The sequence below is a fragment of the Penicillium crustosum genome (genome assembly GCF_028827405.1).
Source record: "Penicillium crustosum strain IBT 35664 chromosome Unknown utg000002l_segment0_segment0, whole genome shotgun sequence".
Lineage (NCBI taxonomy): Eukaryota > Fungi > Ascomycota > Eurotiomycetes > Eurotiales > Aspergillaceae > Penicillium > Penicillium crustosum.
Window position 1 is genome coordinate 8,961,959 of NW_026623123.1, and position 22,694 is coordinate 8,984,652.

Below are 22,694 nucleotides of genomic sequence, written 5' to 3' on the forward strand. Positions count from 1 at the left end.
TCTCTGTTCTGCAGCTGATGTGTCTATGTTAAATACCGCCACGAAGACTGGGAAAGGCCAGAAGTCGAGAGAGAAACGGTTGCACCATGAGACTGGCCAATTTCCAATCTGGTGCGATGACTTTCGACCAGAGAATGTTCTCGTTGATAGAGCTGAGAACATTATCGGAGTAGTGGACTGGGAGTTTACATACATACACTACCCCTGTCGAGTCTTCCCATGCACCGCCTTGGTGACTTCTGCTCGAAAGGCCGGGATATTGGCTGAAAGGCTTCCACAACCGGTGCATACAATATGATGAACGATTGCGAGGATGAGGCAATCCGTGCCGGTCAACTTATGGAGACTCAGCGTCTCTTGGGCCCAATACGAGACAGTTGGAAGAGTGGCAACTTCTGGGTCATGTATGCCGCTCGGAATAATTTTGCATTCGACTCGATCTATTGGCATGGCCGGTTATTCTTTGGACGGACTCAAAGCTTTGATCCTGAAAATACCTGGAAGAAGAGGCTGCATCTCTTGACATCCGAAGAAAAGGAGTACATAGATAAATGTGTAAAGCTGAAGTTTGAAGAAATGGATACGAGACCTCTTGTTTGGGACCCGAATGAGTATACTCGAGCATACGAGTATAAATGGATGAAATGATTGCTTGGTTGTTCTAGGAGCTTTAAAAATTTTAACTTGTTATGTTCCTGGTATATACTTGAGTTGAAAAATAGTATACAAAAAATGTTGAAACACAGGGTATCAGATGCACCGCTCACGCCCACCACAGCCAACAACTCCAACAGAAACCAATGCATACACCAACAATCAGAATCTACACAGCAATAGTGTGCATACGTGTATACTTGCTGACATGCTCCTCAATACTCGCCAGAATCTCAGCCTTGCGCGAATCATCAATCCAGCTCTCCTGGACACTATTTTCCGCAATGATCCTCCACTCGAACACATTCAGGTTAAAAGCCTCCTGCACAGCGCAGTAGTTGTCAAGAATATAACCACCGAAATAAGCAGGATCATCACTGTTAATCGAGAACTTGACCCCAGCCTCCAAGAACCACCGAATAGGCACCTCCTTCACAGAGGTAACACAGCGCAACCGCACATTTGACAACGGACAAACGGTAAGCAGGATACTCTCACGCGCAACACGCTTCATCAACTCCTCATCTTCGACCAGACGAATACCATGATCGATACGCCGGGCACCGAGCTCAAGAGCAGTGCTGATATAAGTCGGATCACCTTCCTCGCCGGCATGCGCCGTGAGCGGGATATTCTTCTGCGCGGCTGACGCATAGATCTCACGGAACATGTCCTTCGGCGGACCGACTTCTGAAGAAGACCAACCGAGTCCGTGCACAACGCCAGACTCGAAGTGCTTGTGAGCCACGAGCTCCTCGTAAACTTCCTTGGCCGATGCGACAGGGAGGTGTCGCACGAAACACAGGATTAGTCGTGTACTCAAGCCGAGCTCGGACTCGGCGCGCTTGCAGCCCTTCGAGAAGCCCGTGACGATCGTGTCGTATGGGACACCGCGGCTTTCGTGGACTTGCGGGTCGAAGAAGACTTCGGCGTGGTGAACGCCGTCGGCATGCGCCTTTTGGAAGTATGCCCAGGCTAGGTCGGCGAAGTCTTCTTCCTTGCGGAGGACAGCCATGCCTTCGAAGTAGAAGTGGAGGAAGTCGTCCAGGTTGCTGAAGTGCTCATAGCGTTTCTTGAGTGTCTCGACTGAGGTATAGACTAGGTCGGTCGGCAAGGTGATACCATTGCGCGCCGCGAGCTCGAAGATGAGTTCTGGCTCAAGGGTGCCCTCGAGATGGACGTGGTGTTCACATTTAGGGAGGCCCTCGAGGAACTCGTGCAGAGGAGATTGACACATTTTTGCGGGTTGTAGTGAGGAACTTTTTTTTTTGGAGGTAAGAATTTTCAATGTTCTATATCAATGCGGGATAAGGACCGGACGAGTTTCCATTTTCCCCCGCCGGTGACTCGGGGGTTATCGTGACTCTTCTTTTCGTGACACAACTGCTTTTATCACCTTTTTCATCCCAAAATTAGACTCAGCGATAAGCTTTTTTCCCCGGAGGTCTCCGAATTCCGTGTCGAAATGATGATCAACAGGATTTACTAAACGGGTAAGTCCAGGAGACTCCAATCACAACTCCTCCATCCACTCCGTGCACATAAAATGTCGACCACACACAATATTGTATGCTAAAATATGTTTTAAATCTAATATTGACACTTTTAAACGTCTATATAAACCACCGAAAAACCCCCGGACTTGGAATAAAAGAGAATGTATATACGTAATCACACCCGATTGTCAAGGCTAAACCCGCATTTCAGCACCAGCAGCCTTTCGTAGTCGGTTCATGACAGCCGCAGCCAGGTCACCTTCGCTATCAGACACACCTTCCACGTAGATAACATCGACATCAAGCTCGTCCAGCGCGCGTAGGGCGGCAAAGAGACCATGCGCGATAGAAACCGCATCTGAGCCAAGATGATAATCATATGCCATCTTCGTGCGGCTACTCGTGCTTCCATTCTCTAGCACAGGTATCGGGAAGCCGACAATATTCTCAATGGGAGAAGACACAGGACTCATGGTATTGGCGATTTGATCTTCCGAAGCGAGCTCCAAGCCAAGTTTCCAGTTCTGCGTGCGAACGATACCAATTTTGTGTGCGCCAATGGCAGTATCATTCAAGTCCTTCTGGACATGCTTCCTCACTCCGGCCGGGTTCGATGTCGACTCGAAGAGAACAACCCGTGCCTTTGGCGAATAGTGGCGGTACTTCATTCCCGGTGCGCGCGGGACTTCCTTAACATCTAGCGTACCGTCTTTGTAGCCGACTGCGACATTTTCCCATCCTTCACATTTCCGGATTTCGTCGATGCCAATGCCGCCGGGGCGCAGAATCGCTGGTGGATCGCATAACCCGTCGACCACGGTGCTTTCCACGCCAACGCCGGATGCGCCGCCGTCGAGAATCATCTCGATGCGGTCTTTGAGATCATGGTATACGTGCTGCGCGGTTGTGGGGGATGGTTTGGTGGATGCGTTGGCCGATGGCGCGGCGAGGGGACGGTCTGTTGCGTGGATGAGTAGACGCGCGAGTGGAGAAGAGGGCATGCGGACGCCGAATGTGGTCAGGCTGGAGGTGACCTCTGGCGCTAGTATCGATCCAGATGGGTTAGGTAGAATGATTGTCAATGCGCCGGGCCAGAATTTGTCGATTAGAGGCTTGTAGATCGAGGGGAGGGCGATTTGCGGCGTTTTGGTTGAGTTAGAGCTGCCTTCGGGTGTAGGATTAAGAAGACGCTCAAGCATGTCGAGTGAGTCGACATGAACGATCAAGGGGTTGTCTGAGGGCCGCTGTTTGGCGCGGTAGATTCCTTGGACAGAACCACTACGCGTGGCATCGGCGCCTAGGCCATATACTGTCTCAGTAGGGAAGGCGACGGGGATGTCACTTGACCGGAGGAGTTTGGCAGCTTCTTCGATGGCCTGGGACTCGGGTGTTTTTTGGTTGCGCTCCTTCTCCCACCATTCTGCCAGAGATAAATCGCCGGGCCCTTGGCTGAGCCGTTGAACGGGGACAACTCGCGTTTGTGTAGGCATCGTGTTCAAAAATCTCGCACAACTGCGCTGACACTGGCCGGCAAAAGCGCGAGTGAAAAGCAACGTGATGTTTGAGAAGACCTCAATGACGCACTATTCGGGCGCACACGTTATCAGATGAGGGGCGAAATGATGCCCGAGGGGCCGGGGTTCTGGTTGCGCGGGGCAAAGTCTCTTTTCTCTTGGCTGTAGGATCTAATATCGTCTCTAGCGTACACAGTCGACTATCATTCTGCACAATGCCGCCAGAAGCAATAAGAGGCCCTATATGGGAAGAGCGTGAGAAAATCGGTTCGGGTCATGACGTCGGATGACTCAGCGGCTCAGGAACCCCGTCATATCGGCAACGATATTATTGGCAATAGAATTGGAAAAATAGGAGCTATTCAGGGTTATATGAGGTTGAACTAAGTGTAGATGAACCAATTGAAGTGGGGCTGTGGCTGATCAGCTGGTATAAAGAGACCAGGCTTGGTATACATCGGCTCAACACCAATAATAATATCTTGTATAACCTGATTGAATCGAATCGGCCGGATTGGATTCAAAGCTCTAATCTATGTACTCTCGAATGTATACACAAGACTCGATCATTTCTTCTTACTCTTACCACCTCCTCTGCCACCTCCACCTCCACCACCACCCTTTCCACCTTTGCCCTTGCCTTTATCACCACCGCCACCGCTTCCAGCTCCTGCAGTCATGATGCGCACCTTGCCCACAACCATAGTGTTGATAATCTCTGTATCTTTCCATCCCTTGATGAGTTCACCTTCCCGTTCGCGGAGACGCTCGGCATCGACACGAGAGATCCCAATATCTTCGGCGTGCTCCTTCTTGACCTTCCCGGTGGTGGTCTCGGATACCCATCGGCCAATGATCTCCTTGACAGCCTTGCCCTTTTTGACGGAGCCTGGTTGCAACTTGACTTTGTATTTGTACCGTCCAAGGGCAGCCCATGGGGCGCAGACTGGAATAGCAGCAATGATTTCATCATCCGTAGTTGGTGTACCCACCAAGGCTGGAATCCAAGTAAGATCTGCAGCTTCAGCGGCAGCTGTCTCTTCGTTGTAATCATCCGTTCCATTTTCCGTGAACTGGGCCTGGCGTTTGCGCTCAGCTTCGGCTGCACGCTCATGCTGGGCCCGTCGTCGTTGCCTTTGCGCCTCGGCCTCTCGCTCGCGCTGTTCCTTGGCTTCGGCTGCCTTGGCCGCCTTCGCGGCTTTGCCCTTGTTGGCACCCACCAAGCGAAGAGCAAGTTCCCGCTCATCCTCGTCTTGGTGAGCATACTTGGCAGCAGCGCGCTTGTCCTTCGCCCGCTTGCCACGAGTGGGGGCGATGCGTGGTGCAGCCGGTTCTTTCTCGCCGGGACGATCGAGAGGCTTGCCTTGTCGCAAGGTACGTCGCTCTCGGGCATTCAAGTTCGATTCTTCATTTTGCTCGGGTACAGAATTTTGACCTGCTGTTGATGTGGCTTCTTCTCCCTCTGGCTGATCTTCTGCGCCTTCTTGCTCCAGCTCATCCTTTGGTTCTTCTTCTGGCTCAGACTCAGAGTCCGATTCTTGAGTTGGCTGAGAGGCCAGAGGCTCGGAATTGCCTCGCTGGAGAGGGTTTCTGGTGGCAGCTTTATCATCTTCATCCTCCTCTTCAGATCCCGCATCTTCCTTCTCTGCGTCTTCGGTGGCTTCTGCGGTGGTTTCTGCGGTGGTTTCTTCGCTGGTTTCTTCGCTGGCCTGTGTCTGCTCTGGGGCTGGTGGCTCCACGGCGTCCTTCGGCTCAGAAGCCTCAGTCTCACCTACAGAAGTTATAGCAGCCTGCGGAACGTCAGAGGTGTCGAATCGCTGCTTATGGTTCCGGGCGCTTTCCTGGCTGACTTGGAACATAATACCAAATCCAAGCACCAGTTGCGATGGGGCCAAGAAGTTCTTCTCTCCCTTGATTTGGAAAACACCTGTGGGCATGATTCCGCTGCCGTTTTCTGCGATTTTCGATACTTGATGAGCATGTGCCCACCAAGCAGACATGACAGCCTTAGATTCCCAAGCAGTTGAAGTCGCGACGCAAAGGTTGCCGGCTTGAGATAGTGTGCTTGGAGAAATTGGTGCGTCTGCACTACCAGCTCGGTTCTTCACCACGATTGGCGTCGCACCTTCAAGGTCAGCATGCACAAAGATATCGCCCTTGGACAAATAACGCCGGTAGAGCAATTCGCTCTGCATGGCATCCCGTGCACTATTTGAATTAGTAGATGTCAGAAATTGGTGTTGAATGGAGCCACATACCCTATGACCAAGTAACCCTCTGAAGAAATGAAAAAGATAAACTTCTCAAACCAAAATGGTGTCCGAGCCTGTCGAAGCACTTGCTTCTCTTTCTTCAGGCCTCGCTTGAGGTCGGTTGTCACCTTCTTCTCGTGACTCTTCAGTGCCTTGGTAGACGACTGGGTTGTCCTTTGTTCCTTCTCCGAGGCTTGCTTCTTCTGATCGTAATATTGTGATGCGTTCGCCCATGGGCTCAGACCAAGGTCAATGTCAATGGCCAACAGCTTAGAATCACGTTCCGCACGTCCTGTCTCTTGCTCTGCTTCGTTCTCCGAGTCGGAGTCTGATTCGTCGCTGCTAGAAAACTCCTCCTCTTCATCCTCGTCGTCGCCGGCCTCTCCAAGAAGTAGGGTGACCGTGTTTTCGTACAGTTTCAGGGGCAGCTTGATGGTCTGCGCCACTCGATTGCCGCGATCCTGTTCCATCTCAATCAGGCGTGCAATCTCACCCCAGTCCATTCCCTGGGCCACCAGTCCATTGACTGCATCCATTGCCTCCTGGACTCGATAGACATTGTCCTGAATAGCATCCGCTTTACGGATGTGAAGCTCTTGTACATTCTTGAGCTCATCAATCCGCTTTTTGTGCTCTGATCGCACGGATTCGAGCTTTTTCTTGGCTGCCTCCTCGCGCTCTGTCAATCGTGACTCTAGTCGCTGAGATTCAAGAGATGAGAAGTACTCGTCGACCGTCGCATTGAAGCGCTCGAACTCTAGAATCTTTATTCCTGGTTTGTTCTCAAACTGTCGAGGCTTGAAAGGGTGGAAGTCTTCATACAGCAGACCCGGGGCCTTTGATGAAGTCTCTCCTTCCGGGATTGGTCGCGTGTCTTCTTTCGCAACAATGTAGCCCGGATGGCTGTCGCCAGAGTTAAAGGTGTTGGAAATTCGTTGCGACTCTTCTAGCACCTCTTTCACGGCCTGCAACAGATCTTGGCTCCCCAAGACTTGATCCAGTGGTGTTGTAGTATCAAATTCCTTGATCGCAAAGACGTGGTCTAGAAGCAAGGGAGGATATTCAGGGAAGCCTTGTGACAATGCCTTTCGCAAAATATCCGTTCCCTTCTTCTTAAACTTCTTGGGCGCATTTCCCTCTTGAGCAAAAACCCCCTGCGCCTTTTCCAGTGTTTGCAAAACTCGATCCGCTGTTATGTCCGGAACCCCATCATAGTTCTGTTTATTAGACACAGTGTATTTGAGTCCGGCCTTGATCTCCTCCTGGCCCACACCGGCGGGAACTTGGCGGAAGAAAGCAAGAATGTTGTATTCGCGGTCCGTCAAGATAATGTTACCACCGGCGAAGAATTCGAGGAAGATATGGTATGCGCCATCGCTGAAAGAGAAGTCGATGATGCGATCGGTTCCTATTTGGGAGATGCCTGTAATCCGGCGAGACTTCAGGTACTTTCGGAGACGGGTCACAAAAGGAGATGGTGTGCTTGCCGCGGTTCGCGAATATTGGGTGACATGGGTTCGAAAACCGGAGTCAATGATGAGTTGGCGTCGATGGTCCGGCTTAGCGAGTTTGAAAAGGAATATACGCTAATGGGAATAGTAATCAGCTCGATATCCTTCGATGGCAATAAGGAAAGGGATTGGGCGTACCGAGGACAGGTCGTAAATGTTGGACACCCGGAGGTTGACACACTCTGACGCCAATTCCTGCGTGATGACCTGGGCTTGTTAGTGGATATCTTCTTCCCGGTAGATTCAAAGGTACCTTAACGTCCAAAGACGAGAATCTCTGCTTCATAGCTGTGTTTGTGAAGAGGAAAGGGATTTTTGAAGGTGACGTATGCGGGGCTGGAACTAGCCGTACGAGGAAATCGACCATGCGAGTTAATACTGCCTGGCAGAAAACTAGATATTTACCCCACTCACCTGGAGTATATAGATCCCGAACACCACGCAAATGCGTAAATTGGTAGGGCTTTATGGGATGAACTGGGATTTTCCAGTGTACAGATCTAAGGAAGAAACAGCGCATAATAGGAAAAAAGACAGGAGATTGTATTGGACATCTGTACACATTTCATCAAGGCGGAACAAATGGCGGTGCACAAAGTCAACCAATCAAAGGTATCCAAGGATTTTCTCTCGGGGTCCTAATTCGGAATAGCGGCAATAGCGGCCATCGCGCATTATTTATATACTTCACCTCTCTATAACCACTATGCTGTGTCTTCAATGGGCTATACCTAGGTACTTGCAAGAGACCCAATAAAATACTTATAAAAATATTTATATTCGAAGGTTCTTTACTTCAGGATTCTATAGAGATCCACGGGTCTTTTGCCGTATATCTAGTTCCTCACGTTTGACATCGCATTATTGCCCTTTCGTGAAGATCCGACTTAATCCCTCCGGCAAGGAGTAGACGGTTTTAAGAGCCATTCTCGTGAGTCGGTATACATATTTTGCGAAAAGAAAAAAAGTTAGTGATAGCTTTGCAGAAGCCAAAGAGCAATCTGCAACTATGGAAGAGCTTGACGATGTTCTTGGTATTCGGAGCTTTGAATTCCTCCTAACTTGGCTGTATACTGGCGGTATCAATTTCAGAATTCAAAAACCAAGCCCCAAGGGCTCGACTTTCGTTGAATTTGTACCACTGGCCGATATGTACGGCATCAGTCAAGTCGACGTCCAGATCGCTGAACACCTGAGGAAATTGATTCGCCAGAGAATCACCTACGAGAGCAGCATTAGCACATATTTCTTTTTTGAAAAGTGATAGAGGAGAGAGATAAAAGAGAAAATGACAGGTGCATTTATAGCTAAGGCTCTCATATTCTTACCTTATCACCTTATTACCTCATACCTTAGGCTGCGTTGGTTCCATCCATGGATCTATGACTATACATACCGTGGACATTCTCTGGCGTTGCTCCCTTTTTAAATAACACCCGCTTGACGCTGTTACCCCTGTCCACTTTACCAGCTCTCGTATCGCCAGCGTTTACTTTATGGTGTTTCGTTTCTTCTTTATCTTGCTTCCACGCTAATAACTTGCCAAAAACCACGGCGTATGACCCAAGTGTCAGCCCCGATGGCATACTCTCGGTTGCCAAATTGCCAATGGGACACCCGGTACGCTCTATGATAGCTGCAGTATCCGTTGCTGGATTCCTCTCGAAGAAAGACTACAAATCCTTCAACGTAACTCAGGAAGTTCCTGTGTTTGGGGCTGATCTTCTTGCCAAAGTCCAAGCAACACTCAGAGGCATCCAACGCGACCGCTCTTGGAGGCCATATGCAACGGACCCTATTACCAATAGGTGACTACACATCTAAATTGTGGTTTTTTGATTCGGCCAGATTACTCTTGTGGCGTGGCTCCTCGGGCATACTGGCCACTCGGGGAGAGATAGTTTCGTGATCGACACAAATCTATCTCTCTTAAGACACCACACTTGATTTGCCACATTGTTAACCAATTGATTTTACGGGAACACCATTGTGTGCAGAGTTTCAATGTAGCTCTCCATGTGTATGCATTGTTCTATTGCTTGGAACAGCTTGCGACTAGCCCCGCTACCAGATTTGATGTCGGAGCCTACACCGTACTTCCAAGGTTATTTGCCTAGAGTTTCCCAACAGTATCTCTTGTCATTTCGAGATACCCACGGGAAATAACTGAACCAAAGGAGATGCCCGGTGGCTATGCACTTTGGGTAACAACCTAGAACATCCAATGAAATCAAAACAATATTCCATTATCTCCGTGTAATGGGTATTCAATCTATTACCTAACTTTGTAGCCTTGACATTACCACAAGCTTGGATGGTCTCACATTCCAACGAAATATCATTCCACAGATCACCCAGGCACCGGGTTTGTTGACGCCGAGATACCGATATGATAAAGAATGCATTGTCTCTCCTAGTGCTCCGCAAATATATCGACTATTGATAAATCGAGCAAGGGCGTCCATCCTGTGTTCGTCAACTCCTCCACTTTCATACTCCAAGACCCCTATCACCATACCACTACTAAGCCCACTTTCAGCATCAACCCAAAATGAAGCTCACTATCTTCTTCCCGCTGGCTGCTTTCCTGTCATTGACTATCGCTGATCAGTCGGTTGATGCCAGTCCCTGCCTTGTACGCTGTCCCTATCTGCGTGTATGATTTGGACACAGAAGACTAACCACCTTTCGTACTGTGAACAGAATCGCTGTCTCAGTGAAGCCGCTGTTGTGGCAGGATGTATCTCCTCTATTGATTTCGAATGCACTTGCCCAAGCGAGGCGTTCAAGGATACCCTCGGTAAATGTTTAGAGGTTTCTTGTACCCCGGATGACTTGACAGGTATACTCTCCTCACCAGTTCCAATTTCGAATCACCCACACGAGATTCGAATTGTTTGAAGACTTGGGCTAATTGTTTCCCTTTAGCTGCCGGAGAATTGCACAAGGAACGTTGTGGTGAGGACCCACCTCAGTAAGGAGGTTATGTATACTTTGATGCCCATATGGTCTTTTTTCTTAAGAGTATGGATATAGTGAGATGAATGAAAGAATCGGGCTTGATCTTGTATCAAATTCCTGGTGGTAAACATAAATATGATCTGATCCTAGTACTAATGTTGATAGTAGATGTACGGTGTGTGGCATTATATATATTGAAGAGCCACGAGTAATGTTGACTTCCATTTTTTATTTTTTTAGTTTTTTTGCAATCGAGGTACACCTTGCTTCTTAAACCATGCAACTTGATATAAGTAATGAAAATCGAGAGAGGAAGCAGTAAAGCCTTAAGGAGAACATCATGCGATGGATGGTGATTTTGCCATCTTGGTGACGTGACCCATATTTTCTAGCCGTTTCATCTGTGCTCTGATCATTGAACAAAGCCCACTGTGGACTTAGGTCTAGACTTCTGCTAATTTGATATATACTATCAAGATATAAGGATTGCACCTCACATGATGGGTGCGTCGTCGGAAAAGCTGAAGTATTACTAACTACTGGGGTTGAAATGAAGGGATTACGTAGTTTACGGGTGTCCATCGGAGCTAGGAGATGAACAGTTCTACGAGTGCAATATAGGCGAGCAAATGAAAAGACCCCTAGAAGAACTCCATCATCGCGATTGCACGAGATATCAAGGTGAATGGGACAAGGTAAAGACAATAGAACATTCAAGTATTTTTGTTCTGAACTTCATATTCTGATCAACCCATCAACATTTATGCGACGTTCTCGTAGGCAACGGGGAAGCGCTTCATGTTCTTCTCGACGGAACCGTGGCCACGGAGGAACTGGACGTAAGCACCGTCCTGGAGGAGCTTGCCCTCCTGGCGGAGCTGGAGGTACTCCTCGCGGCGGACGGGGGTGAAGCCCCAGTTCTTGGAGACAATGATCTTTTGGCGACCGGGGAACTTGTACTGAGAGCGGCGGAGGGCCTCGAGAGCGGTAGCACGGTGGGCGTCACGGGTGCGGACGGACAGAATGATCTGGCCAATGTTCACACGGGCGACGAGACCCTGGGGCTTACCGAAGGCACCACGCATACCGGTCTGCAGACGATCGGCACCAGCGCAAGACAACATCTTGTTGATACGGACGACGTGGAAGGGGTGCACACGGACGCGCAGGTGGAAACCTTCCTTACCGGCGATCTTGACGAGGTACCTATTGAAAGTTATATGAGATTGTGTCCATGGTGGTCAGGCGAGAGACGTGGGAGCGGATCGGATAACGTACTTGTTGGCGCAAATACGGGCGGCCTCGAGAGCCTCGGAGGACAGCTGCTCGTACTCGTTGGAAACCAAGTGGATGCACATGGGGAAGTCATCCACGTTGGCCTTCTTACGACCAAGATCGAAGATACGAATCTTAGGGTCGGGAACACCACGGTTGAACCGGGACTTGGGGTAAGGCTGGATGTTGAAGACTGATATCAGCGAAACCGCCCATCTTAAAAAAAAAAAAAAAATTCAAAAGATGCACAGGCACAGTGCTATAAAGATCGCTCCTCACAGCAAAGGCGATATTCCGGTCATGGCGAGGTGGTCGTCGATGATGTATTGATGCACACTCCCCACCACCAAGATAACCCGCACAAATCTTCAAAAGCTCGCGAAATCGAAATCGGCACGCACCTTGTTCTTGCAGTAGCGGTAACATCTCGCGGGACGACGGGCCATTTTGAGTGCTGGAAGGGTGGTGATGGCACTTCCTGCGAACTGGGTATAGGTTGTCGGTGGTTGTCGAGGGTTCGGAAGGAGAAAGAGAAAAGAGGGTCGATTTCGCTGTGGTCACGGGTCTTGATTTCCAAGCAGCACTGTGGCAAAAGGGTTTAACCCTATTAATGCCTGAGCGCTCAGGCCCCCACCCAAGGCTTCCCATGCGCAGTTTCATATTATGATTGGTTGAAAGCTTTCTCCACTAATCCCGTTTTGGCCCACTCTTATCGTGCTGATAAATGGAGCACCTCCTTCTCTTCGATGCACTTCCAAGATTGAAAGCCCTGGAGGATTCCTTTGTCCCGGTTATTTATTACCGGGGTAATTAAAAGTTCGCTTGTAATAAGAGAGCTGTGCCCTCCTCTGTCAATATATGTCATTTGATAGATTATTTAAAAGCCTGGCTCAAAAACTGCTAGTGAAACTAGCTACCCTCTATAGGACAGGAACAAGATGGAGAGTAGACTCCTCCGAAGAGAATATCAATCAACTACAAAGTGCAAGAGTGTAAGCAGGTTAGTCGCTTCAGACGCTTTCAATCGCATTACAACGGATGTTGTTTCGTATTGGGATTAACTACCTAGGTACTCCGTAGTGAGCTGACAAATGTTGTAGCTAGATCAGATGTCACACCTGGGCAAGCCCCACGACATCATCTCCACATTCTCAATGAGGTGTTTATGATTCGTTTCCCCTCCATGCGTCAACGGAATTCTTGTCGCAGAAATCTGCTTGTCTAGTATCATATAGCCCCTTGGAAGGTTTAGTCTTGAGTTGATTGTCGTAGTGGCTGGCAGTACGGAGTAATCGAGATGGGTTTCCGGGCGCCTGCATGGGTTCTATTTCGTCTTCATTTTGGCATTCGACTGAGACCCCGCTTTATCAATGATTCCCAGTGCTTGATTGGCAAAGGCTTAGGTATTGCCATGTTGATGTTATGGGATCGAGGATCTCGAACCCAGACCCCGTCTACTGGACCTGTCCACGGGTGGGTGGACCCAGCAGCGGATGACTAACAATCCCGAGGTCTGAACCAAAGTCCGATATCTCGGAGTTAAAACCCTAACTCTACCTAAGAAACCAAAAAGAATGGAGCGAAAAAGGCATTGTCTACTCCATACCCGTGTTGTAGTCCATGTATATTTGCAATAGTTAGAATAAAAAAAGAAGAGAGCAATTTACAAATCTTGCTGCTATTGTTAATGGTATAGAAAACTAGAGAGAGAGCAACTCATTCGAGTTACTGGATACAGAGTAAAAACCTCCGTCATCATCATTATTCCAACTTGCGTGTCGATGCTTGGTCATCTTGTTAATATCATAGATCACCGCTGAGTCCGCCGAGGGTCGTGAGGCTGAACTCCGGATATCCCGAACTCCGGCGTCTATTCCGAGACCTGGGAATCAGACGATATTCAATTTCCATCAAGTACAATTTGTCCTTGTTGAAATTCATCTACATCTCCACGATGAAGGCAACCTTGACAGAAAGCATCTCTCAAACCCTTGGCTGGGCCTATTTCATCCTGTGGTCGCTGTCATTCTACCCGCAAGTTTTACACAACCACCGCCGCCGCTCGACCGACGGCTTCTCTATTGATTTTACTCTGCTCAATGTGCTCGGCTTGTCCGCATACACTGTTTCCAATGCCTGCTTCCTCTTCTCGTCGGTCGTGCGCGCTCAGTATGCCCAGCGACATCCGCAGAGCCCTGAACCGACTGTTCAATGGAATGATTTCGTTTATGCCCTGCACGGAGCGCTGATCTGTTGCTGGATCTGTAGCCAGTTCATTTGCACTGGGTTCTGGAAATTTGATTCCCAGCTGCAGCGGCCGAGTGCCTTGGCTCTCGGAGTTTTTTGGGGCTGTCTGGGGGCGGTCCCCCTGGCCATTCTTTGCGTTTTGGCGTTGGCATCATGGGAATGGATTGATGTGGTAAGAGGACAAAGCGACAGGTGAACTCATTTTCTAGTCAACATATACTGACTGAAATATTCGCGTAAGGTCTATGTGCTCGGCATGATCAAGGTGTTCCTGACAGCCGTCAAATACACACCCCAGGTGGTGATGAATTATCGGCGGCAGTCAACAGTGGGGTTTTCCATCGTGGCAATCCTGCTAGATCTGTCCGGTGCGATTCTGTCACTGATGCAGCTGGTGCTAGACTCTTCGATGCAAGGGGACTGGTCGGGTGCCGTCGGCAACATCGCCAAATTACTGCTGGGCAACATCACCGTCCTATTCGATCTCATTTTCATCTTTCAGCACTTTGTTCTATATCGGGAGCGATTTGCAGAGAATAAGCCAGGGGTATCAGAGCGCGATCCTCTCCTTGATAGCAGGGATGAGGTATAAACATGTACATTTATATGATTGGGGATTTTTTACAAATATTTGCAACATAGTCAAACTTGGAATAATATATGAAGATCCTTTTGATTCTGAGAAAGTGCCCCCCTCCTCCCTGATATATTAAATATGACGAGAACAGAATAAAACACTCCAATGAGGTATAATCCTAGATACAGATAGGTGTAGCAGATATCACATAGGAGCTGCGCTTAGCTATAGAACTGGAAGTCCAATCGCTTGTTTCCTTCATCGGTAGTAGTGCTCAGATAGGTTGCCTTCTCCTCTGGGGTGAACTTGTCCCATTGAGCCTTCTTCCATTTGTTCCTGCGCGTGTAGTATAACTTTGCCAAAACATAGGCAACCATAGTAGCGACGTTGATAGCGATGAGTTGACCGTTTCCACGACGGTAGTTTGGCTTATCATCTGCGCGGTAGATGTTGGAGGATGCAATTCCGGAAAGTTGGATGGTCACATTGAAAAGCGCCGCACTGATACTTCGAGTTCGCACAGTATTACTGATGCGCGAGCACCAGCCAACATGTGTTGCTTGCGGGTTTGGCCAACCCACAAGAATGAAAGAAACCGCATACATGCTCCAGTGTGACAGTGATCCAACTGATGTGTAAAGGACTATGAGAAGTGGGAAAGTCCATATTTGACTGAGAAGACCGATTAAGGAGACTTGTTGTAAACGCTCGGACAACTCGGTTATAAGAAGCAAATTGATGGAGGCGAAAACAGTGACAGGAATTGTCAACAAAGTAGTCTCGAAGGTGCTAAATCCAATCCCTTTGAGTGAAAGCGTCAGATAGCTCTTCGGTGGCGAAGAGGGGATTTCGAAAATCATTCCAATGATGTAAATCGGCCACAGGTCATAGTCCATCAAACTTTGCCAGAACATTTTGAGAGAAAGGGCCTGGCGATTGTGCATGTCGCCCTTGGACGGATCATCTCGCAACACCTTATTCACAATGATCTTCTCTTCTTTTTCGGTGAAGTATCCCTTAGGGTTCCACCAAGTCTTTGTCTGGGTAGGACCCGGTACCAAGAATAAGAAACTAAGGAATCCTATCACGAGACTAATGAGTGCCTCGATGAGGAACAACCATCGCCAACCTTCGCGGCCATCTACACCGCGCATGTGCAGAACACCATAAGCGATAAATGAGGCAACCACACCTGACATGGAATCAGTGAACCAAAACAATGCAAGACGGAATGGCATTTCGTTTTTGGTGTAGAAGTACGAAAGGTACAAGATTGAATCTGGGATGAAGCCACCCATGAATAGGCCAATAAAGAAGCGGCAAGCGAAGAAGCCTGAGCGACCTTGCATAAAAAACTGGCCGCCGGATGCTAGACTCCAAAGGATGATCTGAAAGGGAATCCAACGATCAGGTCCCAATCTCTTTCCAAGCATCTGAGACGGAATCTCAGCAATGAGGAAGCCGACGCGATACATGTTTTGCGCGTTGTTGTAGTCGTTGGTGGTGATCTTCAGATCATCGAGGAGGTTATCAGCTGCGGCACTTCCCAGATTTCCTCGATCGAGATTGAGACCAAAGAACATGATAAGGATCCATAAGAGAATCTTCCAGTCGGTCTTGCGGCGCACCGAGACTTCTTCACGGTGAGTCCATCTTTCGTCCGGATCGAATCTGTGCAGATTCTCGTAGTCCGCGCAAGGCTGGTAGAATTGCGCTAACTGGGGATCATCGAACACACTTCGAACTGTCGCAATAGAGTCCGGATCGACCTTTCGTTTCCGAGAGAAAAGCGCACTAAACAGCGACACGGACTCCCGTTGCTCCTCTGGCTCGGCAAGGGTTGTTATCACAGAACCATCTTTGTGTCGATGAATGTCGTTCTGAGGCTCAGAGTCCGACCCAAGATCCTTGGAAAGTGTCGATGTCATGGCTATCCTGGGTGTACGGGCCCCAAATCAAGGACAAGACAAGCAGGGATGCGAAATTGCAACTTCGGCACTGAGTGAATGCTGTTCATTGTTATTGAGACCGAGCACTTTATATATCAAATGTAGTGAGTAACAATATCAGTTCAACCCAGCGTGAAAGGTTGCACAAAATTCGTGCTCAAGTATCTGCATGATGCCATCGACGCCAGCGAACGGACGAGATCCCAATGTAGAGATGGCGAATTATCCTAGTATTTGAAAAGAACGCTATAACGGTCTAAAGAACGCCTGGCTGGTAAGTCCCAAGCAAATATTAACGGCGTGAGTCAAAGATAAGATGTCTTGGTGAATGAACATAAGCCTTGCCAATTAGCCGATTTTTGCGCCATGCTCGCGCCTGATTGCATCAGTCTTTGCCCAATCAACTCAATGAGCGATGCCCATTTTGGATTGTACTTGGTTAGATTGGTGGAAAATACTGTCTTACAATAATATATCTAACTTCTTGATTTCTATGAGAACTGAGGGTCCTAACGCCACCATCAATATTGGCGATCCCAAGTCTTGTTCACCGGGCCTTCACCTTCCCGGTTAATTTACCACATGGAACAAGCGCTGGCGTTAAAATATTGCTCTACTGACGCCATTGAAGGGGTCTTAGCTTTGGCAAGCTTTTCTGTATTGAGGAAGGCTTAGAAGCATGTGGTTGGAGAGCTGGGGATGGCAGCGTTTCTTGACCTATGCAGATATTGGGCTCGTTACAAAACAATGTAGAAAAAATACAAATTTAAAAATCTCGTAAGGTCTTGAAATAATCTTTCATTTTTGATACGGATAAATGTAACATCAGATTCTCTCCTCTTGCACATGCATTCGACTAAATCTAATCGCTGCAACATCCTTCAACTTCTACCAACCACCCCGTGCATACCAAACATCCCTGCAACGTCAGAGAATGTCCTCTCAATAAGCCTATAATAGCGTTCCCCAATTATAACCTGTCATTTAGAAGCTTCCCCAGTAATGCAAATCATAATCCACACCACCTGGACGCCACAGAGGAGCTGGGCTATAGACCGGAATGGGAGATGCCGCTGTAGAAAAATTAGTTTTCTGATAGAAAAAGAAAGGAAAAAGAACCAGGCAAAGTGCTTACTTCCATAACCCGTACTAGGCACAGCCCAAGTAGGAGTTGCGGGGGCCTTCCAGCCAGTTGGGGATGCTGTAATGGTGTAGGTGCTGGAATAAGGCGAAGGCGATTCTCCCGCGCCGAGAGACTTGATACCATTGCTTGACCCGTAGCTGTCATCTCCAGTACCAAAGATGTTGCTGATCTTGTTTACAACGGTAGTACCTGATTCTGTCCACACCGAGAAATCTTCGACAGTGACATTGGTGGCAAATGAGAGGTCATTCGCAACGAGGTAAAGTGGAGGGCGTCTGACTCCATCGGCAACAGAGCCTGAGAAATTTTGTAAGAATATCATCAGATGTAATTATTTTCAATGACTTACCAGAGAAGTTTCGGAAAACCAGGTTGCTCAATGCAACAGCACCAGTGTCGGGCTCAAAGGTATTCTGCCAGTATTGGTTGATATCCAAGCCATAGAGACTTCCCAAAGAGCGGAAATTCGTAAAAGTGATGTTTGTAACATAGCCAGATCCACCAGGGTATGTTTTGATGAAAGCGATGTTGTTACCTTGGATAATGCTGATGTTGCGTGCTTCCTACTGTAATGTTAGTCACTCGTTGGGATATGGCTCCAAATGTGGTTGGAACTGACAATGTTTGAGATCTCGGCAGACGAATTTAGACTGCCAATGGATATACCTGAGCCTGCCTGATTGCACACTAGGTTCTCAACCAAGGCATGATGAGAAGGACTCTTCACCGAAACACACTCGTCGCGATTGGTAACCTACAACATGTGTTAGTTTGGGCGAAACCTGAAAATCCCACATAAAATGCATACCTCATTGTCGTGGATCCAATAGTTGGTTCCAATGGCATCAATACCATCGTAACTACCCAAATTTCCCCCCCGGATAGTCAAATGGTAGGCTTCAACATTAACGGCAAAGTCCAAGATAATGTGGAACTTGGGGCTGTCGACTAGAATCAAGTCATGGACGGAGGCGTTCGTCGGAGAGATCAAACGCACCAGGCGCGGGCGATCCGTACTAGAGTTCGATATGTTAGCTGCACAACATCTCATAGAAATGATATAAATGGTCCATAACTTACTTTCCAAGGTTCCGGTAGAGGTAACCCTGTCCTTGGAAGGCACCTTTGCCATTGGAAGAATAAAACTCGAAATCCACAGCTGCTTTTGTCAATATTGAGCCCCGAAAAAGGATGCCTGGAAATGTGAACTCACCATTGACAATGACGAGCACATCTAATAAGAATTTATTATCACCCTCCCCATTGATGGTTGCATTGATGATCTCTGTGCCTGCAAACCCCTGGAGTAGCAACTCACGCGCAATATTCCAATCGCCACCATATGCAGCTGTGATCAGCCCATCCAACTGGAATGCCCAATTGGTGCCATTGATGAGAGTTACACCTCGCTCGATGAGATACTCTCCTTCGGGGACAATGAGTCGGCTACCCGGATGTTTGCGAACACAGTCCGAGAAAGTTGTCTCCAGTGCAGTGGAGATGTCAGTCTTGTTATCAGCTACAGCGCCATAATCAAGAATGTTGCACTCGAATGTTTTATCTTGAAGGTCGGTTGTTGGACCAACAGGGCCAATAAGCTGGCCCGCGGTAATACGCAACAAGGGAAGCAAGAGCAAACCGGTGAACTTCATCGTGGAGTGATGAAAATGTGCAATTCAATTTCCCTTCACTCTCAGTTCTATCTTATTGTACTTCTAGTTTGGGAGCTAGTTATACTAGTTATACTAGCTATACTGTTTCTGATACAATTGAATTGTATAGGGTCTTCAGTCCCTTTGATCAATATCTTTAATGAAAGACGCCATAATTCCTCCATCCACTAGTATCACGATTGGCGATTAAAAAGTGAGACAAATCCACTGTAATCATTCAGTCCGATAACACCGGTTTATGCGGGATTTATCACCAAGCTGTCGTAGGATAGTATATCTCCTATGAAGAAAGTGGGTTGTTCACGGGACCTCGGTACGATTGCCAACGATTTTTGCAAATGGCAACATTTTTAATTAAAATTTGATGAAAGATTTCAAGGGACTAAGCATTAGTGGCGTTGTAGTTGGAAATTTACAAGCAAGCACATCATCTTGCTGTCAGATGGCGCTCACAGCAAGCCTAAGAGGAGCTAGTCCCAAATGGCGTAAATCCACCAATGACGCAGGACATACAATAAGAACATATCTTTCCAATCGGTGGGTTTTCTTTCTTCAAGTTCTCACCAAGCCAAGCTCAGAAAATCTTTACTCGAATATAGCGAGTCATCATGACGGGTAGAAAGAATGTGCTGTTAATGGTCGCCGATGATCTCGGTAAGCAACTTGGTTGTTACGGGGCATCGACTATCAAGACACCCAATCTCGACAATCTCGCTGCGGAAGGTACTAAATTTGACTATGCCTTTGCAAGCACCGCGTCCTGCAGCGGCAGCCGCTCCGTGATCTATACAGGTCTGCACACCCACCAGAACGGTCAGTATGGACTTGCCAGTCACCGTCACCATTTTGTCACCTTTGACCATGTGGAAACTGCGCCCCAGTTGCTAAATCAAAGCGGATATCGGACTGGTATTCTGGGAAAGATTCACGTCGGACCCGCGCCAGTCTATCCCTGGGAGGTCGCCAAGGAGAGCGAAACGAGGGATGTGGCTGTGATCGCTGATCAAGCCAATGAGTTCTTCCAAGAGTCTCTGGTAGATGAAAGGCCTTTCTTCTTGACCATTGGTTTCCATGATCCACACCGCGATCGTACTCGTGGTGGATTTGGCAACGACCAAGAATACGACCCCCGAATCACGAAGGGCACCTACACCAGTGATGCTGTCGAAATTCCCTCCTTTATTAACGACTCTCCCGGTGCCCGGTTCGAGTTGGCGGAGTATTATAACTCAATTCATCGCCTTGACCAGGGTATCGGGTTTGTTTTGAAGGCTCTCGAAAACGCTGGTTTGGCTGAGTCAACTCTCGTCATCTTTATCAGCGACAATGGCCCACCTTTTATCAACTCTAAAACCACTCTTTTCGATGCAGGAGTGCGATTGCCTCTTATCATCAAACATCCAAAGCTGAGGCCCGCAGTCAACTCTGACATGGTTTCATACGTCGATATCCTCCCCACTCTGCTTGACTATGCCGGACATCCGGGTGTAGTAGACCCGGCGAAGAAGCGCCTTGGAAACTCCCTGCTTCCTATTCTTGGAACTGACGCCAAACCATCAGAGTGGAACCAAGTATTCGGGTCGCACACTTTCCACGAAGTCACGAACTACTGGCCGACGAGATTCATTCGGGATCGACGATACAAATACCACCGAAATCTCGCATGGCGCCTGGACTTCCCATTTGCGGCTGACATCTATGGGTCTCTTTCTTGGGAAGATATTCGGAACTCATCAGATAGCGAGATTATGATCGGCGAGAGAAAGCTCAAGGATTACTTTTTCCGTGCACCAGAAGAGCTGTATGATCTGGAGAACGATCCGAATGAAGTGAACAACCTTGTCAAAGACCCGGAACATGCTGCTGTGCTTGAGGATCTAAGGACGAGACTGGAAACATGGCAGCGACGGACAGAGGACCCTTGGCTGTACCGGGATGGGGTGTCGACATGGTTTGTGAGGTACCATTTCCCAGCTGGGCTGAAGATCCCTGACCGTTTGGACTTTGATGCCGAGCAACCGGGCAATCAGAACCAGAAGGCGTTTGTGGGGAATGTGCCATGGGGTGCTGATGTTGATCAAGTTAAGAACACAGTTGCTTAGAAATATATTCAAGTGTCTACTTGTTAGACTTTTGGCTTTCTCTATGCACAAAAATCAAGGTCGCCCTCAGGCTTAAAGCGGGCCTTCCGGGAACACCTCGGGAATAGCCTGCACCTTGAATACCGATGTAGGGTCAACTAATCGCTATGGCAGGGGTTCCAATACTCAGTGCCTCATTTCTCATTAGGAATTAGAAGGTAGTGAGTAGTGCGGTTACCGTCAGTAACTACCTATAACAGAACACAGGTAAGATGAGAACGAAGGTTGCTATGTTCCAGCTTGGGAACCTTGAAAGAGTTGATTGCGTACACCCATACGTGTTTTCCATCTTCAATCTTAAAGATAAATAATGACTGTAATATATCCAGGGATTTGATCACTCCCACCAATCAGATCCTCTCTACGGAGTACGCAGAGCTCGATCCATCGTTGTCATCCCTGCTCTCCCCTTAGTCCACTTAAACAGTGCGAGAGGATGTCCAAGTCAACCCGATTTCGATTGCTGGTGGCGCAAGTGGTACCCAACTTGATGTGTTATCCATTTTTGTTATTAGCCCAAGTTGTTCCGAATTTGGCGCGATAACAAAGAAACTCATGTGGTTGCCCGAGAGATGATGCCCTAGGGTCTTGGCGAATACTGCATGCATCCGTACGCATACGTAGTACTCGAACTGGGACTGTTAGCAGCAACAACAACTGACTTGGCCTTGCGCGAGTGCATAGTTTTCATAATATGTGTAGCATTTATGTGATTTTGATGGACTTCGTCGATAGGACGAGCTTCTGTAATTGACGTGTTATCACCTGTTGGGCCGCCATGCTGACGATGGAGATGTAATATCGGGATATGTGTGCTGAAGGCCTAAGTTAGGTTTCAAGTTGTTGAGGACTCTCAGGGGTGTAAAGTACAACTGCAATGTAAGCACTCTGTACGGAGTAACCTGGATTGAAGTGGGTGTAGAGCGTACGGAGTACAATATGTACCGCATGTACGGAGTATGGAGATCTCAATTAAGTGTGGAGAGGGAAGTACATTATTCCGAGGTGCCTGAGGCATAAATCTCCTTTTCAGAAACGGCTAAATGCGCTTGTATTGGCTCTTTCATGGGCTCATGCCATATCAACAGGCTATCCCCTAGTAGATTAACTGTAAAATAATAAATTTAATTACAATCTCCTTATTTCAGTAACTCCCTCTTGCTTTTCTCTTTCCCTCTTCTAGAAAGTCCTTACTCTCTCGTATTGCTCCAGCCCCCAAAGCCGTTGCGTATTTTTAGAATACAGTAAGGGGATCCGCATTCCCTAACAAGACAACTTTGATTTAAGGCCTGCAACCATC

General features: G+C 48.1%; 11 protein-coding genes across 11 annotated transcripts; 5 read left to right on the forward strand and 6 right to left on the reverse strand.

Moving 5' to 3' along the window:
• Positions 1 to 294: 294 nt before the first annotated feature.
• Positions 295 to 648, forward strand: N7487_006918 (uncharacterized protein; the record flags this gene model as incomplete). The annotated part of the gene is made up of 1 exon (XM_056874665.1): positions 295 to 648. The coding sequence occupies one exon, from the start codon at positions 295 to 297 to the stop codon at positions 646 to 648; it is 354 nt and encodes a 117-aa protein (XP_056732385.1).
• Positions 649 to 823: 175 nt separating this feature from the next.
• aah1 (adenosine deaminase) lies at positions 824 to 1,891 on the reverse strand (the record flags this gene model as incomplete). Its single annotated transcript, XM_056874666.1, has 1 exon — positions 824 to 1,891. The coding sequence occupies one exon, from the start codon at positions 1,889 to 1,891 to the stop codon at positions 824 to 826; it is 1,068 nt and encodes a 355-aa protein (XP_056732386.1).
• A 453-nt stretch (positions 1,892 to 2,344) lies between these two features.
• Positions 2,345 to 3,640, reverse strand: N7487_006920 (L-threonylcarbamoyladenylate synthase; the record flags this gene model as incomplete). Its single annotated transcript, XM_056874667.1, has 1 exon — positions 2,345 to 3,640. The coding sequence occupies one exon, from the start codon at positions 3,638 to 3,640 to the stop codon at positions 2,345 to 2,347; it is 1,296 nt and encodes a 431-aa protein (XP_056732387.1).
• Positions 3,641 to 4,230: 590 nt separating this feature from the next.
• Positions 4,231 to 7,794, reverse strand: N7487_006921 (putative DUF814 domain protein; the record flags this gene model as incomplete). The annotated part of the gene is made up of 4 exons (XM_056874668.1): positions 4,231 to 5,872; positions 5,923 to 7,502; positions 7,566 to 7,634; positions 7,681 to 7,794. The coding sequence occupies 4 exons, from the start codon at positions 7,792 to 7,794 to the stop codon at positions 4,231 to 4,233; spliced, it is 3,405 nt and encodes a 1,134-aa protein (XP_056732388.1).
• Positions 7,795 to 8,388: 594 nt separating this feature from the next.
• Positions 8,389 to 9,239, forward strand: N7487_006922 (uncharacterized protein; the record flags this gene model as incomplete). The annotated part of the gene is made up of 2 exons (XM_056874669.1): positions 8,389 to 8,687; positions 9,002 to 9,239. Coding segments are annotated over 2 exons (537 nt in total), but the record flags the coding sequence as incomplete, so codon positions are not given.
• Positions 9,240 to 9,978: 739 nt separating this feature from the next.
• Positions 9,979 to 10,461, forward strand: N7487_006923 (uncharacterized protein; the record flags this gene model as incomplete). The annotated part of the gene is made up of 3 exons (XM_056874670.1): positions 9,979 to 10,062; positions 10,131 to 10,269; positions 10,356 to 10,461. 3 exons carry the CDS (start codon positions 9,979 to 9,981, stop codon positions 10,403 to 10,405), a joined length of 273 nt encoding a protein of 90 aa, XP_056732390.1. The 3' UTR covers positions 10,406 to 10,461.
• A 688-nt stretch (positions 10,462 to 11,149) lies between these two features.
• Positions 11,150 to 12,109, reverse strand: N7487_006924 (60S ribosomal protein uL16; the record flags this gene model as incomplete). The annotated part of the gene is made up of 3 exons (XM_056874671.1): positions 11,150 to 11,594; positions 11,667 to 11,842; positions 12,065 to 12,109. 3 exons carry the CDS (start codon positions 12,107 to 12,109, stop codon positions 11,150 to 11,152), a joined length of 666 nt encoding a protein of 221 aa, XP_056732391.1.
• Positions 12,110 to 13,617: 1,508 nt separating this feature from the next.
• Positions 13,618 to 14,502, forward strand: N7487_006925 (putative L-cystine transporter; the record flags this gene model as incomplete). Its single annotated transcript, XM_056874672.1, has 2 exons — positions 13,618 to 14,082; positions 14,152 to 14,502. The coding sequence occupies 2 exons, from the start codon at positions 13,618 to 13,620 to the stop codon at positions 14,500 to 14,502; spliced, it is 816 nt and encodes a 271-aa protein (XP_056732392.1).
• A 206-nt stretch (positions 14,503 to 14,708) lies between these two features.
• On the reverse strand, positions 14,709 to 16,415 carry N7487_006926 (putative MFS transporter; the record flags this gene model as incomplete). The annotated part of the gene is made up of 1 exon (XM_056874673.1): positions 14,709 to 16,415. The coding sequence occupies one exon, from the start codon at positions 16,413 to 16,415 to the stop codon at positions 14,709 to 14,711; it is 1,707 nt and encodes a 568-aa protein (XP_056732393.1).
• Positions 16,416 to 17,420: 1,005 nt separating this feature from the next.
• On the reverse strand, positions 17,421 to 19,232 carry N7487_006927 (putative rhamnogalacturonase; the record flags this gene model as incomplete). Its single annotated transcript, XM_056874674.1, has 7 exons — positions 17,421 to 17,509; positions 17,572 to 17,877; positions 17,930 to 18,143; positions 18,200 to 18,334; positions 18,389 to 18,596; positions 18,661 to 18,739; positions 18,794 to 19,232. The coding sequence occupies 7 exons, from the start codon at positions 19,230 to 19,232 to the stop codon at positions 17,421 to 17,423; spliced, it is 1,470 nt and encodes a 489-aa protein (XP_056732394.1).
• Positions 19,233 to 19,861: 629 nt separating this feature from the next.
• Positions 19,862 to 21,355, forward strand: N7487_006928 (sulfatase family protein; the record flags this gene model as incomplete). The annotated part of the gene is made up of 1 exon (XM_056874675.1): positions 19,862 to 21,355. One exon carries the CDS (start codon positions 19,862 to 19,864, stop codon positions 21,353 to 21,355), a length of 1,494 nt encoding a protein of 497 aa, XP_056732395.1.
• Positions 21,356 to 22,694: the final 1,339 nt, after the last annotated feature.